Consider the following 15,377-nt stretch of genomic DNA (forward strand, 5'->3'; position numbering starts at 1 on the left):
AAAAGCATTCACATGTTAATGTCTTGGGTAGAAGAATAAAAAGGAAGTAGCAGCAAATAACAGCACTGACAATTTGTGATGACCCTGTGTTTTCATCCATGACCTTGCCATCTCTGAATAACAGTATATCGAACAACAGACTAGAAGGACAAGAGTTAAAAAAATTAAAGGAAAGGGAAGTCACAGCACTCTCTGTAGCTCAGGCATCATGAAGCCATCCCCTCTGTCTCTTATCATTGGTATACTATGCAATCCATGTTTAGCTGTACATATAATCATGCAGTACAACATGTGGTGGTGCTCAGCATGGTTGTTGGGACTAAAACCATCCAAGGTTAAGGTGGCGGGGAGGAGTTGGAGGAATTGGGAGGTGTAGGGAATGGTGCATTGCAACATGTTACTTTTTTACTAAATGTGTGTGTAACATGTTACTAAAAGGAGAACATATTTTTTAAAGCAGAGGTTCTGAATTGGAATTCACGGGGTTCGGTCAGTAAAACCTTCTTCCAGCAGAGGTTCGAGTGTCATGTTGGTGACATGACTCAGATCCTTCATGTCACAGTCCTCCCCCACCTTTAGGGACCAAACATCCTGGCCCTTAAGGTAAAATTCAGGGTTCTACTGTGAAGTCCAGGGACTGGAGTGGCAGTGCACATTTATGTTGTGTGTTTTTTTTTCCCCATTACATTTCATTCATTTTTGTTCATCAAAACACTTGTTTTCTATTGCCCTTGCAAAGACCTGTGTTTTTCTAGTGCTGAAAAACATAGATCTCTGCACAAGTGTGAACAAGCCCTTACACCCCCGACAGCAGGCGGGGTCTTTCCCTCCACACCCGCTCACAGACACATTCTCATGAATCTTACAATGAATTAACTAAAAGCCTGGTCTGCCACGTCTGTACCAAGGCCGACAGATTGTCATTCTCTAACTGCAAGGCCGCTGGTGAGCGCTCTCATAGCTCATTGCCACTTTCTACAGCTATCAGACAGTCCGTACAGAGGTCCAGGCAGGAATATGTGTGTGTTTGCAGGAGCCTGACTTTGCACCCCTAATCAACTGATTGCAAATGTAATGCTCTGCATGCTCCTGTAAAAAATAAAAAAAATGTAATGCGTTTTATTTTTTCTGTAAAAAAAGATGTGCATTTATTTATAAGCGAGCTTCGTGTTTAAATTGTCAGCTAATTAAAAAGGAACTTCAAGATTCTCATCTGCTCAAGTCTGCTTTATGTGGTATAACAGGGAAGCTTCCAACCATGCTCCACTTGTGAACAAAAGCAGATGGTGGACCCCCTCAAGTTGAGTCCCGACTTTATCATTTAATGATTCACCACTGCAACTGTGCAGCTGCAGCACAATACTGGACTATGCAGGTGGAATCTGCAGTTGCATGAACGGGAACTGATCCAGGTTACTAAAATCATGGATCCATGAGTCGGTTTGTATCTTAAGTGGAGCCCCAACGTTTGCCTTCAAATGATTCACTGCTGCGTCTGTGTAGTTGCAGTGCAATACAGGTGGAATATGTAGTTGCAGCACTGAGAACTGCAGGAATGGGGATTGATCCAGACTACTAAAATCACTGTTCCCAAACAGACAGGTGGTTTGTATTTTAACTGCAGATTTCAAATGAATAAAGTGCTTACCCCTCAGAGCACCCCAGACTTGACATGCTTGAATGACAGCTCCATCATCATTAACGGACAGCTTATCTACAATGAAAAAAATAATACATTTGACAAAAATCATAAATGGTCATAATTAAATAAATGAAAACAGGGCCCCCTTTAAATGTTTATGAGTGGACGAGATAGGGGTACTGCGTTGCTAACACTTTAGTTTTACCCAGCCCACATAAGACAGGAACCTGTGGATTTTACCAAAAATTAGACTGAAAATATAGCAGCTAAAATACTGTGCCCTTGGGGGGGGGAAAGAAAAAAAAAAAAAAAAAAAAAAAAAAAAAAAAAAAGAGAAGAAGTGTAGGTCTCCTCGAGCCTCTTCCAATCTGAGTGGAAGCATACATGGAAAACTATAGCTTGCCATAGACTTCAGACTTTACTGAAATGTAAAAGAACAAAAGAAAAACTGACAGATGGGCCTGACCGGAACCTTTGTTTGCAAGAGGCCTAACGGATGACCTGAACCAAGTTATGCTTGATCAGATATGATTGAAGTGAATATTGATGATTGATTTGAATATTTCAAACTAGCACAGTTGAGTAACTTCACATGTCTGAAGTTGTGTACTTGCTGAAACAAAAGACCTTTTCTAGTTTTATTATTCAGCAATGCACACCAACATCATTTGATTAAAGTAGATAGTTTTCTACAATGATGTTTAGGAGGCAGTATGACATTTTCTACATCAATCATCAAATCTCAATTACATTTAGAGTAAGACTTCATCCACATTTTTAAGAAGGTGGCATTAGCCAGGCTAACTGACTAACCCTCCTAGGCACCAATGCTAACTGGTCTTCCCACAAGACTGGTTTAGATAACCAACCTTGGATCTAAACCTCAAATGGAATATTTTGCAGCTTACATGACCTTCAATGTGGTGGCTACAATTTTCTTTATTTTCACCAGGCGATATTGTGAATAACACTTCCTGTCCTAGGGTGGCTAGTCTCATTCATTCCACTGCATCTATGGAGGAAACCATTGTTGTCACACTAGGATAGAGATACAAACATGCCTCCTTCTCTTCATCTATATTACAAGGATAGGAGGCAGGGGGAACTTCAGGTTTAGAAACCCTTAAAACCCAGTTTCAAAACAGTTTTTGTCTGGAGCTGCCATTGATTAATAGGCACATACAGCGGATGACCATGAACAGAATATTGATCAGCTAGCCTCACATCTCTATGGTCCAGCCAATTCAAGCCAGGGCTTACACAGTCTGCACCCAAGGATGCCTATAACACAGGAGACTTTGCCTTCCATTTGACTTGTGTCATTAACTCCTTCAAATGCCTAGGCAGAATATTGCAACGTTGACATGTGTTAGTAAAACCGTATATATCACAACTACTTTGTACATCCATGTGAATTATACTGAGTTTTTTTCAGGACAAATTGGGCTCCCATTTGGTGGTAAATTGTAATGGATATCTCCTGATTTTTTTTGTTTTATTATCAAAAGAAAACTGGCCCAAAATAGTAAAAAAAAAAATTTTTTTTTTATTTAGCTGCGTGTTTCTTGTTACTACCATAACCTACCAAAGAAGAACCCAAAATAAATTCTTCAGCTCTTGACGATCGCAGCCATACCATATATGTGTGTTATTTGTACCCACAGTACAGCCCAGAAACAATAGTGCGCATTTTGTTTTTGTCTTTTTTTTTTTACCTAAAAAAACAGACACCAAATTTTTTTTTTTTTTTTTTTTTAAATCCTGACCTTTGACCCAAACAATAACCCTGGCACTGAACTAGATCAAACCTTGATCTAGGTATTTTTCTCTTTTTTTTTTTTCTCTCTATGCCTGGAGTTAGAGAGACACAATGTATCTCTCTTCTCCATTCATAGATAAGAAAAAAAAAAAAAAAAAATCCACACACGGGGGCCAGGCTGCACAGCGACTGATCACTGTGATAGCCAATCAGAGGCTATCACGTGACCCGTAATCGGGAGTCCCGGGTCCCGATCGTTAGAACGGGACTCTCAGTGACACCGCAATCTTTGTGCTTGGAGCACGCAGTGCGACGCGCTCCCAGCACAGACACGTACGCAAATATGCGGCCCCAGTTCCATGAGGCCGCATATTTTTGTGTGACGTCGGCGTCAAGGGGTTAAATGTAAAGGCATCTGCCTGCAAAAAGTACATTAGAACTGGTCACATCCCTATGATTTTCATACACATTGATGTAAATAAATTTGATTTCTAAATATTCTCCCTTCTAGTATGGTAATCGTTCAGCTGGCTATAGACCGCTTGCATTTCATCCCTTTCCTGCTGAATAGGCAGAAATTCAAGCAATGGGTAACCATGGGGGCAGTACTACTGGGTACAACAAAAGTCAACTAAAAAGGCAGGCCATAAAAGGAATCAGTGTTTTGTTTTTCAACCAGCAGGTTAAAAAAAAAAAAAAAAAAAAAAAAAAAGTGTCAAAATCTCCTCATCCAAACACAATGTGGATGCAGGAATCCTCCCTGCTGAGCCATTGTATGCCGACAGCAGGGAGAATTCTCCACCATCAGAATATACATATGGCTATAGCCTGTAGCCCTGATCAAACAGGTAAAATATGACAGGGCAGTTATACAGAAGTGGAATAATAGATCCACTTCTGTAAAACCTCAGTGCCCATACATAGATCAAAATTTGGCTGGTCTGTGCTGAACTGGCGGAATTTTGATCCTGTATTTCCTGCTTTAGCAGGGAGTTAATTTATTGGCTGAGCAGTGACTGTATGCTATCAAATACAGTCACTATTCAAGTTTGGCACCGTGCTTGCTGAATACAATAGCCAGCAGTGGACGTTCCTCCATCCACACTGTTTAGCATGGCTAGAGGAATCTATTGATTTCTTTCATTCAGCTCCCATGGCTGAAAAAGAGAAAGCAAGCTGTATAAAGTTAGCTTTTTTTTTTTCTTTAATTCTAAAAACACCCACTAGACAATTCACATGGTTTACTTAGTACTGAAATTCTAATATACTCACATGACTCATCTGAATGGATGCTGGGATACTTGTGACATTCATTGTTCTTTGAGGTGAGGATGACCTGAAGTTGTACTAATTGTCCTGAACGCGGTTTGATTGCAGGTACATCTTCTAGTCGCAGGAAACCAAACATGTAATCGTAGTATCTGAAAACAAATACAAGTTTTAAAGTATGCATTCTAAGACTTTAAACATTTTTTTTTTCCCCTGGCACCAAGGACAGTATTACAATTAATGAAGTTCAGTTTAGTTGAAGTCCTCAGTTTTCTGCTCCTGGATATTCCCATATCGTGATCTGGTGCTGTGGGGGTTAATAGGAGTGGCTGCAGCTGTGACAGTCATTCATCAAGTGTTGACTTATGCCTGCCCTTTTTGCCCCGTGATCCATTCATAGAAGTCGTACTATAAGATCCTGCAATGCAAAGTGTTCTATGAATGGAGGATGGGCAGATGATGAAAAGTCCACTTCCATTCATAAAGCGCTTTTCATTGTGGGAACTAAAAAGTATAGCTTCTATGAATGGAGCACAGGGTGGGAAAGGGCAGCCATAGTCTGCAGCTACTCATATTAACCCCTGCAGAACCAGAAGATCATTGCAGTAGGAGCATCCAAAGGATATAGAACTGAGAATTTCAGCTGCACACAGCAGTCACCAGCACACAGCAGTCACCAGCACACAGCAGTCACCAGCACACAGCAGTCACCAGCACACAGCAGTCACCAGCACACAGCAATACACGTCTGTTTACACCCACCTACCAATCAGATCCGGTCAGAAACAAAAAAGGAAGTAGCCGAGAGCAGTCGGGTGTAAATGGACAGCTAGTTTATTTACATCTGGCCACTCAAAGCAAATCAGGCTCTGTCCATGTTCTGCTCTGCAGAAACTGAGCAGACACATACCAGTCATCCGTCCGCTCTGCTCAGCAGGGGGGGGGGGGGGGGGGGCGAAATCAGCAGACCGATCCCCTGATGAGCAAATCGGATGCCACTAAGGATGCACCGATATGTCAGCTGCTGAACATAGGGTTATCGTCATTTTCCTGATAGAGAAAAATAAATAAATAAAGTGCCGATAATGGCATGCTGCATCCCATAGACTTTAATGCAAAAACTCCCCTTAGCGACTTCAATGCAAAAATCACATCCCATTAATGTTAAAGCAAAAATCACCCCCTAGTGATTTTAATGCAAAAAAAAAAAAAAAAAAAAAAAAAAAAAAAAAAAAAAAAAAACGCCAGCCACATTAATTACACTTAAAAAATAAATAAAAAAACGTGACCGGATTGGTTTTCGGCCAAGTGCATCCGGATCTTTTGGTTTTCGTTTCAGCACCGGAATTTTAAAAATTTCGGTGCACCACTAGATTCCACCCCATATGAAAAGGCGCCTAAGAGTCCGGTGCTTAACTGGCTTGCCTGCTGTACAGACCTATCACCAACTGAAAATATTTGGCATCTTGAAACAAAAAAATTCAACAAAGACAACCCGGGACTGCTGAGCAGTTAGAATCCTATATCAGGCAAGAATTAAGCAACATTCCTCTCCCATAACTCCAACAATTAGTCTCCTTAGTTCACAGACATTTACAGAGTGAAAAATAAGAGGGGACGCTACACCATGGGACATGGCTTTCCCAACATTTTGTTAGATTGTGGCCATCAATTACATAATTTTTAGTTTTCTATTTTTCCATTGTAAATTTTTTTTGAGATTTGCAAATCTTCGCATCCTGTTTTTATATAGATTTTACACATTGTCCCATCTTTTTTTGAATTGGGGCTGTAGATCCTATTGAATTATTTTTGAAAATCTAAAATGGAGCATACAAAACTGCATGGTACCTTGATATCCTAGCATAGCCCCTGTGTATGTCTGCTCTCGGGCTGACAATGTTAGAGTCAAGCTGCTGAATGCTACTTCCTGCCAGTGTTGTCAGCCCCCCACACCTCTTTTCCTGCCCTGGTGACATACATATGCCTGGAACAAGCATCCTCATTAAAAAAAGCTCTGAATGTGCAAACAACTATCAGGATGAGTGACAATTATTTTGAAAGCTGGCAATCTTGTCTTGAAAACCCAAATCCTACATTACTTCCAGTAGTGACACAAGAGCTACTCTGTTTAACGCAAAACCCACCCAGTATAATAATCTGTCAGGGAATTATGGTCACATGACCTGGTTATATAAACTTCCAAAAAAGGCATTTAAAAAGTTATTTTCCAATTTTACTCATTAAAGTAGAACAGAAATGTGTTACCAGCTAGTGACCTGTTTTGGGAGTTGAGGATTTACAACTACATTAAGCCTTTCAAATCCAGGGCCATTTTTGCATTTTTTTTTTTTTGCGCTCCAAAAAAATAAATAAAAAAATGTTTTAAAAGGGCTGAAGATAACATAAAACCCTTAAAGCATATTTTCTGACTGCAGATACCCTAAAGCAGTGGTTCTCAACCTTCCCAATGCCGCGACCCTTTAATACAGTTCCTCATGTTGTGGTGACCCCCAACCATAAAATTATTTACCCAGTAATTATAATTCATGAAGTGTCGTTTTACCTCCAATACTGCTGCTTTCTACACAGTAGCTGCTCTTTACACATCGGAAATATGTGTTTTCCGATGGTCTTAGGCGACCCCCAAAGGGGTCGCGACCCACAGGTTGAGAACCACTGCCCTAAAGAGTAAAATGGTGGTAGTGCCAACTTTTACACGTCACACATAAAAGTGCAAAAATACATAAAATGTAGTTGAACCGCTTAAATAGATACCCAAATGTGAAGCCTTAAAATTGCATGCACCATGAAACAATGACAAGCTTCAGTATCCTAAATGTCCAAAGTGTTACTAAACCCAGGACCCTGCATTCACCATATCTGGTCTCACACAGTACACAGAAAGTGGAAATGCAATTATTTTAGTAAATATAAACTGCTAAATACCTTCTCATCAGCAGCTAGAACAGTCTTGTGATTTCTAGCAGTGTCCAGCTGAGCATGGTTAAAGCTTGTAGGAGTTTTCATTCTCCCCCGTTTGTCCTATGAGATTGCATAACCCCAGGCCCTCTGTTAGGACAGTGCCGATTGGTCCAGTGCTGATGAAACGCACCCTCCCAAGAACAAGAAAATAATTCTCAAACATTGCACATCAAACTGAGCATGTGCAGAGTGCCTACTAGAGCTCTGTACTATCAGATGATGGTTTTGGGATTTTTTTTTTTTTCTAAACACAATGCAGAGGATTAACCCCTTAAGTTCCACAGTGAGTATAACAGACATGGTTTACTGCATATACAGACTGGTTTTAGTAACACTTTAAAAGCCCCTACAGGTCATCAGTTTAGCGTGAACCATGAATAACACTTAGAATTATTGCTCTCACCTCAGCATATGTGGCAAAATGTAGCACGTGTTTGGTTTCATGTGGGAGTGGGGCTCACAATTTTTCTTAGGGGGGGGAGATTTTTAACGACATTCTAACCACGCTATAGCCGAATGATGGCTAAAACGTGGTCATCCAGTTCTGGAAATACATATTATATCCTCCCAGAATTCCCCCCCCAGCGCTGTCTGTGATTGCTGTGTCCACTGGACACAGCTGATCACATAACATGGAAACAAAACAAACAGTGGCCTTTTACCATGTAATCACCATGTAAATACACTTGCCAGTTATCAGCAGTACTTTCTCATGCTGTCACACCGTAAGGAAAGTACTGCCGATAACCGGCAACTGTCAAAGAAGACATCTGCAATGATTATCAGTGAAGCCCCAAAAGTGCCCTGTAGTGCCACCCATATGTGCTGCATATCGATACCTCATCAATGCCCACCAGTGCTGCCTCATCAGTGCAGCCTATAAAAAAAAACAAAAAAAAAAAACCCAGTGGTGAATAAATACCACCAAAAGAAAGCTCTATTTGTGTGGGGGGGAAAAAAAAAAAAAAAGATAAAAAATTTCATATGGGTACAGTGTTGCACGACTGCGCAACTGTCAAAGTGTGACAGCACTGAAAGCTGAAAATTGGCCTGGGCAGGAAGGGGGTAAAAGTGCCCAGTAGGCAAGTGGTTAAAGTGATACTAAAGCTTTTTTTTTTTATAAATATAAAATAATGAACATGTCATACTTATGTGCTCTGTGCAGTAGATTTGCACACAGTTGCCCCGATCCTCTACTTTTCAGGACCTACATCAGTGATCCAGGCTCCTCTCCCTAGAGTGTCCCTGAGCCACTGCTCTATGCATCCATAAGACACAGAGCAGCGTCTTGCATGCATAGAATGCATGACAGGGAAAAAAAAAAAAAAAAAAAAAAAAAAACCTTGAGCCTTTAACCGCCTTCCACCCACCATATAGTCCAATGACAGGCGCAAGGTGGTTCTCTGGTTCTGGGAGGACATCATAGGACGTCCTCCCATTCTCACCACGCATATGCGGCCTTGGGAGCGCGCAGTGATCGGCGCTGCGTTATGTCCCTCGGACACAGCGGATCACCGATCCACGGAAAGAGCCGAAGAGGTTGGTTCGGTCATGTAATCAACTGTGTCCAATCACAGCTGATCGCATGTAAACAGGGAAATGCTGGTTATCGGCATTTCTCTCCTCATGAACTGTCACGCTGATAGAGGAGAGCCGGTAATCGGCATTCATCAGAGGGGACATGTGCACTGATCATCAGGGCACTGATGATCAGTGTAGCCCCAGCAGTGCCACCTGTCAGTGCCAGCTTTCAGTGCTCATCCATGCCACCTATCAGTGCCCATCTGAGCTGCCTTTCAGTGTCACCCATCAGTGCCACCTTTAATTGCCCATCAGTGATGCCTGTCAATGCCCATCAGTGCCGCCTACCAGTTACTCCTCATCAGTGCCACCTATCAGTGCAGCCTCATTAGCACACATCAGTGAAGAAGAAAAATCACTTTACTAAATTTTATAACAAAAACTAAGAAAAAACTTTTTTTCTCAAAATTTTCAGTGGTTTTTGGTTTAAGAAAAAATAAAAACCCAGAGGTGATTAAATACCACCAGAATAAAGCTCTGTCACAAAAAAATGCTAAAAATTTCATATGGGTACAGTGTTGCATGACCGCGCAATTGTAATTCAAAGTGTGACAGCGCTGAAAGCTGGAAATTGGCCTGGACAGGAAGGGGGTATAAGTAGGCTAGTGGTTAAAACCACTTTAAGTGCTTGGATGTAAATATTTTACACTTTTTCAATATACTTTAGTTTTTATCACACAAGGGGACATAAATTCCCAATGGGATACTATTCTGTTTGATGGTTATTCTTTAATAAGACTTTCTTCTATGGAGACTTTTAGACCGCTTTTGTCTAATATGCCCTTTGGGGAAACAGGTGACAGCTGAACCTAGAAGTGTCATAATATACATCACTTCCAGATTCTAAAACGGTAGGGGAGAGTAGTAAAAGGATGTTCACTGGTCTCCCTCCACTCTGCCTGGCAGCACCCCCATGCCAGTTCTGGCTCCACAGGTGGGAAAGATGTTTGGGCCCAGGGCTGATCACCGACAGGCAATTGCTCCATAAGTGATTACTTGCAAGCAGCCACGATTGGCTGCAAGAGCGGTCAGCCTCCCATTACTTTAAATTGGACTGCTGCCTGTAGATAATCTCTGGGAACCCTCGCTGGGTGTAATTGCTAACCACTCCTTTCGCAAGTAAGAATGAGGCCTTATTGCATAGAATGTCTCTTCTACAACAAAAAAACCCAACCTGCTCACAATTTTTCATTTTAGTTCTGCTCTAACATTTGACCGTACCTGTACCCTGACCAAGGTGTGTCATTTCTGTGCCAGGTTAGGCAAGTAAATCCAGTTCATTTACTGAACACACCTGGGAGATTTCACAACTGGAGGATGTAAAAGCAACAAGCAAAGTGACAGAAGACAATGAGAAACCTTTTCTCACCATCTCTAGTCAGAAACCATGCTTTGTATGCCATACATGTACAGTACATACATAGCTCATCCTGGATGTGGTTTATAATGCTTCAGCAGAAGAGCAAAGTCAACTGATCACACCGACGGAAACTCCCACATAGTTTGTTGACAGTTACTGGCTGGGCGGGTCTGTCTGTACAACAGGAAAAAATCAGTTCTTAGCTCGGAATCTGGAGATCTACAACAACACTGACTGATCATGTGACATGCACAGAAACTACTGTGTACTGAAATGTGACTATGCTTGAGGTCAGGTCACATTGTTAGATGAAGAAGCAAACTGTCATCCATCAGCAGTTATAGAACTACAGGGCGTGTGGAGAGGACGGCCATTACCAGTACAATCTATTTTTTGAATCAACCTAGCAACAGGGTAAAACAGAATGCAGTTTGTTTTGTTTTTTTTACAAACACACACACTTGTGTTTGTTCACATATTTCTCACCTGGACAAGAGAGAAAGATGCAATGTATTATGTCATGTATCCTGGATGTATACAATGTATCATGCTCTCCATTCAAGAGGAGAAAGAAGACAGGTGTGGACTGCTCAGTGACTGATCATGATAGCCAGAGTGATCAGGTGACTGGGAACCTGTGCTTCCAGTTCTAAATAGTGAGAGACCCTGGGGCCCTTTGATGAAAGCCTGTTCTCTGTGCTGGCAGCATTCCCCCAGCACAAACACAAGAACACATATGTGGCACCCAGGTTTAAACAAACATTATTCTATGACTTAATGGTTAAGGCAGAGTGACAGCAGCTGTTAGCATAGGGATTTAATTCATCTTAACCGCAGGAGGATACTTCCATTTTTTAGCCCAGGTTTAAAGCCCACCTCCTGGATGCCATATATATGTGTTACAGAGTCATAAAGGGGTTAAGCCAGGGGTGGGCAACTGTGGCACTCCAGCTGTTGGTGAACTACAAGTTCCATCATGCCTCTGCCTTTGGGAGTCATGCTTGTAACTGTCAGTTTTGCAATGCCTCATGGGACTTGTAGTTTTACAACAGCTGGAGGGCCACAGTTGCCCACCGCTGGGTTAAGCCATTCTTCGATGCAATCTAAGGCTCCATGCACACTGGACACTCTAATAAAGCTGCTAACATTAGCGGTGTAAATTCACGTTTAACATGTGAGTTTCAGTGTTTAGCACTTTTCAATTAGCGTTTAGCTGTATTTTTTATGTTCGCCCATCATAAAAGCGCAGTGTATGTACACCGAACTTCTTTCCCTCTTCTGGCTTGTGCTGTCATCGCTTTCTGGGCTGCTAGAAAGGTCCCAGGTGAAGCTCCCCCCCCCCTCCCCGGCGCTGGACCGCGGACACACACACACGGTACACGGCTCACCTCCGGAAGGCATCCTGCAGCACCAGACACTTAGGCCCCGCGGTGGACCCCTCTCCGTGCACTATGGCGAACTCAGCCGGGGGGATGAGCAAGACGGTGGAGGAGACCTGCACCTCCTGAGGAAGCGGCCACAGGGAGCCGTATGGGGAGGGCTCCGGGTCAGCTAGTGGAGGCACCTCCGTCTTCGTCCGGTGTGCATGGCTGCTAGCGGCCAGGACCAGGCACAATACAGGAAGGAGCTGCATCCCTACCGCCATCACTATACTATACTACACCGACTGCCGGATCACGGGACACCGCGGTCATGTGATCGCCGACCGGACACGCCCTTCCTAATTACGGGGTTGGATGTTCCTGAAAGCCCCGCCTAGACACGCCTCTTTTCCATTATTAGAGGCTTGGATAGGTCATATAAGCCACGCCTCTTTTTTATTACTAGAGGCTTGCAGTCATATAAGCCCGTCCAGGCACGCCCTTTTCATTACAAGAGACATGGATTGAAAAAGATACTTTATTACATAAGTATAAAAAAAAACCATGATACTCGTTATCGGGGTACTTCTCACCCTATACTGTGACGCAGCCCACCACATTGCAAAACGTTATCGGGGTACTTCTCACCCTATACTGCGACGCAGCCCACCACATTGCAAAACGTTATCGGGGTACTTCTCACCCTATACTGCGACGCAGCCCACCACATTGCAAAACGTTATCGGGGTACTTCTCACCCTATACTGCGACGCAGCCCACCACATTGCAAAACGTTATCGGGGTACTTCTCACCCTATACTGCGACGCAGCCCACCACATTGCAATATAGTTCCAAGCATACGATAAATACATTCAATAAATAAATACATTCACTCAGCGGTATGATGCCTGACGTGATGTGCGTGGCGGATGAATCCCCAGACCAACACGTCATGCATGACGCCGCTTACCCCGAGACCATAGCATCCTAAAACAAAGAACATTTCCTAACATTACAGAGTCATGCAAAAAAAACGGATGTTACACTTTACAATAAGCATCGGGTGTGTGGGGGGGGAAGGGGAAAAAGAAGGGGACACAGGCCCGAAGCTTTATTGAAGGGACAAAGACACGCAAGGGGGAGTAGGGGGAAGGGGAGATCTTCAGACGTCCTCTTCCTCCTTAAAGTCCATCAAGGTATAGTCTCTGAGCAGACTGAGGATCAGTCTGCAGCAGTCCTTAATGGACATCCTCTCCCACTGGTGGATGAGGCACTTCCTGGCGCACCATAAAGCGTCCTTAAAGCAACACAGCACCCGCCAGGCGCTGTCAATGTCCTCCAGAGAAAAAGTTCCACAGAAAAGTCCATTCAACACCCCAAAGTGTGTGATGGCTGTCTGTGGCACAAAGTCCTTGAGTTCAGGTTCCAGGGCCCTCAACAGGTCCTGAGCAAAAGAGCACTCCCAGAAAACGTGATGAGCCGTTTCCTCCTGGATGATGCAGAAGGGGCAGTGTCTGTATCTGCTCAGGTTCCTGGCATGCATAAATGTCCTGAGAGGCAACCCCCCTTGGATTGCCATCCATGCCAGGTCCTTGTGCCTGTTGGTGAGGATTTTTGAAGAAACATTCCTCCAGACCACCTTGCAGGTGTCTGAAGGCAGGCCTGGAACCGACTCCAAAATGTCACTTGCTCTGATGAGCTTGTAAATGATCTTTGGCTTCCAGAAGTCAGGCTTGACTCCCTGTAGCCCCTGCTCCTTGATAAACTTGAAAGTATCCAGGTAGTACCAAGGGGTGTCCCAGTTGTAGGGGATGGAACTGTCCCAATTGTCCCATCCGAGGGACCTCCAGAGAGGCAACAGGAAGAAGCGTGACATTGCGTTCCCGCCAGAGTCCATAATCCTTTTGGGCAAAGTTCTGCGGATGCAGTTGCAGGCAAAGTACACCCTCAGTTGGGTGGCGATGATGGGCACGCCCTTACCGCCCTTGAGGGGTTCCTTGAACATGACTGCCCGCTTCACTCTGTCCATCTTGGAGCCCCAGATAAAGTGAAACACCGCCCTGGTGATGGCCTTACAGGTGTTGACCCGTGGGGGCCAGGCCTGGGCGAGGTACTGCAACACAGGGAGAATCTCGCTGTGGAGTACCAGTGGCTTCCCTTCGATGGTGAGGTCTCTGAGGCTCCAAAGTCCAAATTTTTGTCGCATCTTTGACAGTCTCTCCTCCCAAGACTTCAGGGCTGCACCCTCGGCACCAAACCAAACTCCCAGGATTTTCATGAAGTCCGTCTTGATGCCAAAGGGCATGGATGCAGAAGAAGGCAGGAACCACTTTCTGAAGAGCATGACTTCCGACTTCCCGCAGTTGACTTTTGCCCCCGAAGCTTGGCCAAAGTCCTCGCAGGTCTGGACGAGCAGGTCGATGGAGCGCTGGTTGGCACAGAACACCGTCACATTGTCCATGTAGAGCGAGCACTTCACTTCCCTTCTGTCTGGTCCCGGCGCGGTGATTCCCCCGATCTCTGGATTCCGTCTGATGCATTCGGCGAAGAGCTCTATACAGCAAACAAAAAGCAGAGGTGAAAGAGGGCAGCCTTGTCTGACCCCGGAGAGGACCGGGAAGGGGTCAGTTTTCCAGCCGTTCACCTGCACCGTACTGCAAATGTCATTATACATGATGTCAACATATGAACAAAACATTTCCCCAAGACCAAACCTGCACAGGGCTCTGCACATAAACCCATGGGAGACACGGTCAAAGGCCTTTTCCTGATCAAGACTGACCAGCACACGGCGGTCCTTGATGTATTGGACCGTGTCCCGGACGAGCGCTAGGCTGTCCGCAATCCTGCCGCAAGTCTGATCCGGGTGGATGATCTGTCCGATGACGGCCTTCAGCCTGTTAGCCAGGACTTTGGCGAGGATCTTGTAGTCCACGTTCAGGAGAGAGATGGGACGCCAGTTTTTCAAGTCACATCTCTCCCCCTTACGCTTGTACAAGATCGTGATCATCCCCTCCCTCAACGAAGGAGGCATCCTGCCCTCCACCACCATCTCCTCGTACAGCTCGAGCAGGTCCCACAGCGCTACATAGAGCTCTGCTGGGAGACCGTCGCAGCCCAGGGTCATGCCCCGCCTAAAGGATTTAGCGGCAGAGTGCAGCTTCTCCAACGTCAAGGGGGCGTTGGTGGCCGACAAACCTGCAGGATCAATGGTGTTAGTGATACCTGACAAGAATCTGTCGGCTGTTGACGCGTTCGTTTCTTTGGGGGAGTAGAGGTTGGTGTAGTAGTCGCTGACCACTTCCATCACGGCCTCTTTCCCCTTCTGGAGTGTTCCAGTCTTGTCGCGCAGCTCCGACAGGGGTGTGTGTCCTGAGTGGAGTTTCCTGAAAAAGAAAGAGTTACACTTCTCACCTTTC

The 15,377-nt window shown here is 44.3% G+C and overlaps 2 protein-coding genes across 4 annotated transcripts in view; both read right to left on the reverse strand.

Annotated features, from left to right (window-relative positions):
* The window catches only part of HEXB (hexosaminidase subunit beta), a 50,666-nt gene extending 38,379 nt beyond the window's left edge, over window positions 1–12,287 (reverse strand). Inside the window, exons 1-3 of one of the 3 annotated variants that reach the window (XM_089686169.1) lie at window positions 11,985–12,287; window positions 4,674–4,822; window positions 1,649–1,714 (exon numbers count right to left, since the gene is read on the reverse strand). In XM_089686169.1, coding sequence (XP_089542295.1) covers window positions 1,649–1,714; window positions 4,674–4,822; window positions 11,985–12,241 — 472 coding nt within the window. In that variant the 5' untranslated portion in view covers window positions 12,242–12,287. The remainder of the gene's footprint in view (window positions 1–1,648; window positions 1,715–4,673; window positions 4,823–11,984) is intronic. The other 2 variants (XM_089686168.1, XM_089686167.1) reach the window with 2 other exon arrangements.
* An 833-nt stretch (window positions 12,288–13,120) lies between these two features.
* LOC149455503 (uncharacterized) lies at window positions 13,121–14,302 on the reverse strand. The gene has a single exon (XM_089686186.1). The coding sequence runs from the start codon at window positions 14,300–14,302 to the stop codon at window positions 13,121–13,123; it is 1,182 nt and encodes a 393-aa protein (XP_089542312.1).
* Window positions 14,303–15,377: the final 1,075 nt, after the last annotated feature.

This window comes from Staurois parvus, unplaced genomic scaffold, assembly GCF_062004578.1.
Source record: "Staurois parvus isolate SC_StPar_1 unplaced genomic scaffold, SC_StPar_1.0 ptg000392l, whole genome shotgun sequence".
NCBI classification, from domain to species: domain Eukaryota; kingdom Metazoa; phylum Chordata; class Amphibia; order Anura; family Ranidae; genus Staurois; species Staurois parvus.

Excerpts from the sequence above, each read along its gene's own strand:
- LOC149455503 (XM_089686186.1), bottom strand. The coding sequence starts at position 14,302 with ATGCTCTTCAGAAAGTGGTTCCTGCCTTCTTCTGCATCCATGCCCTTT.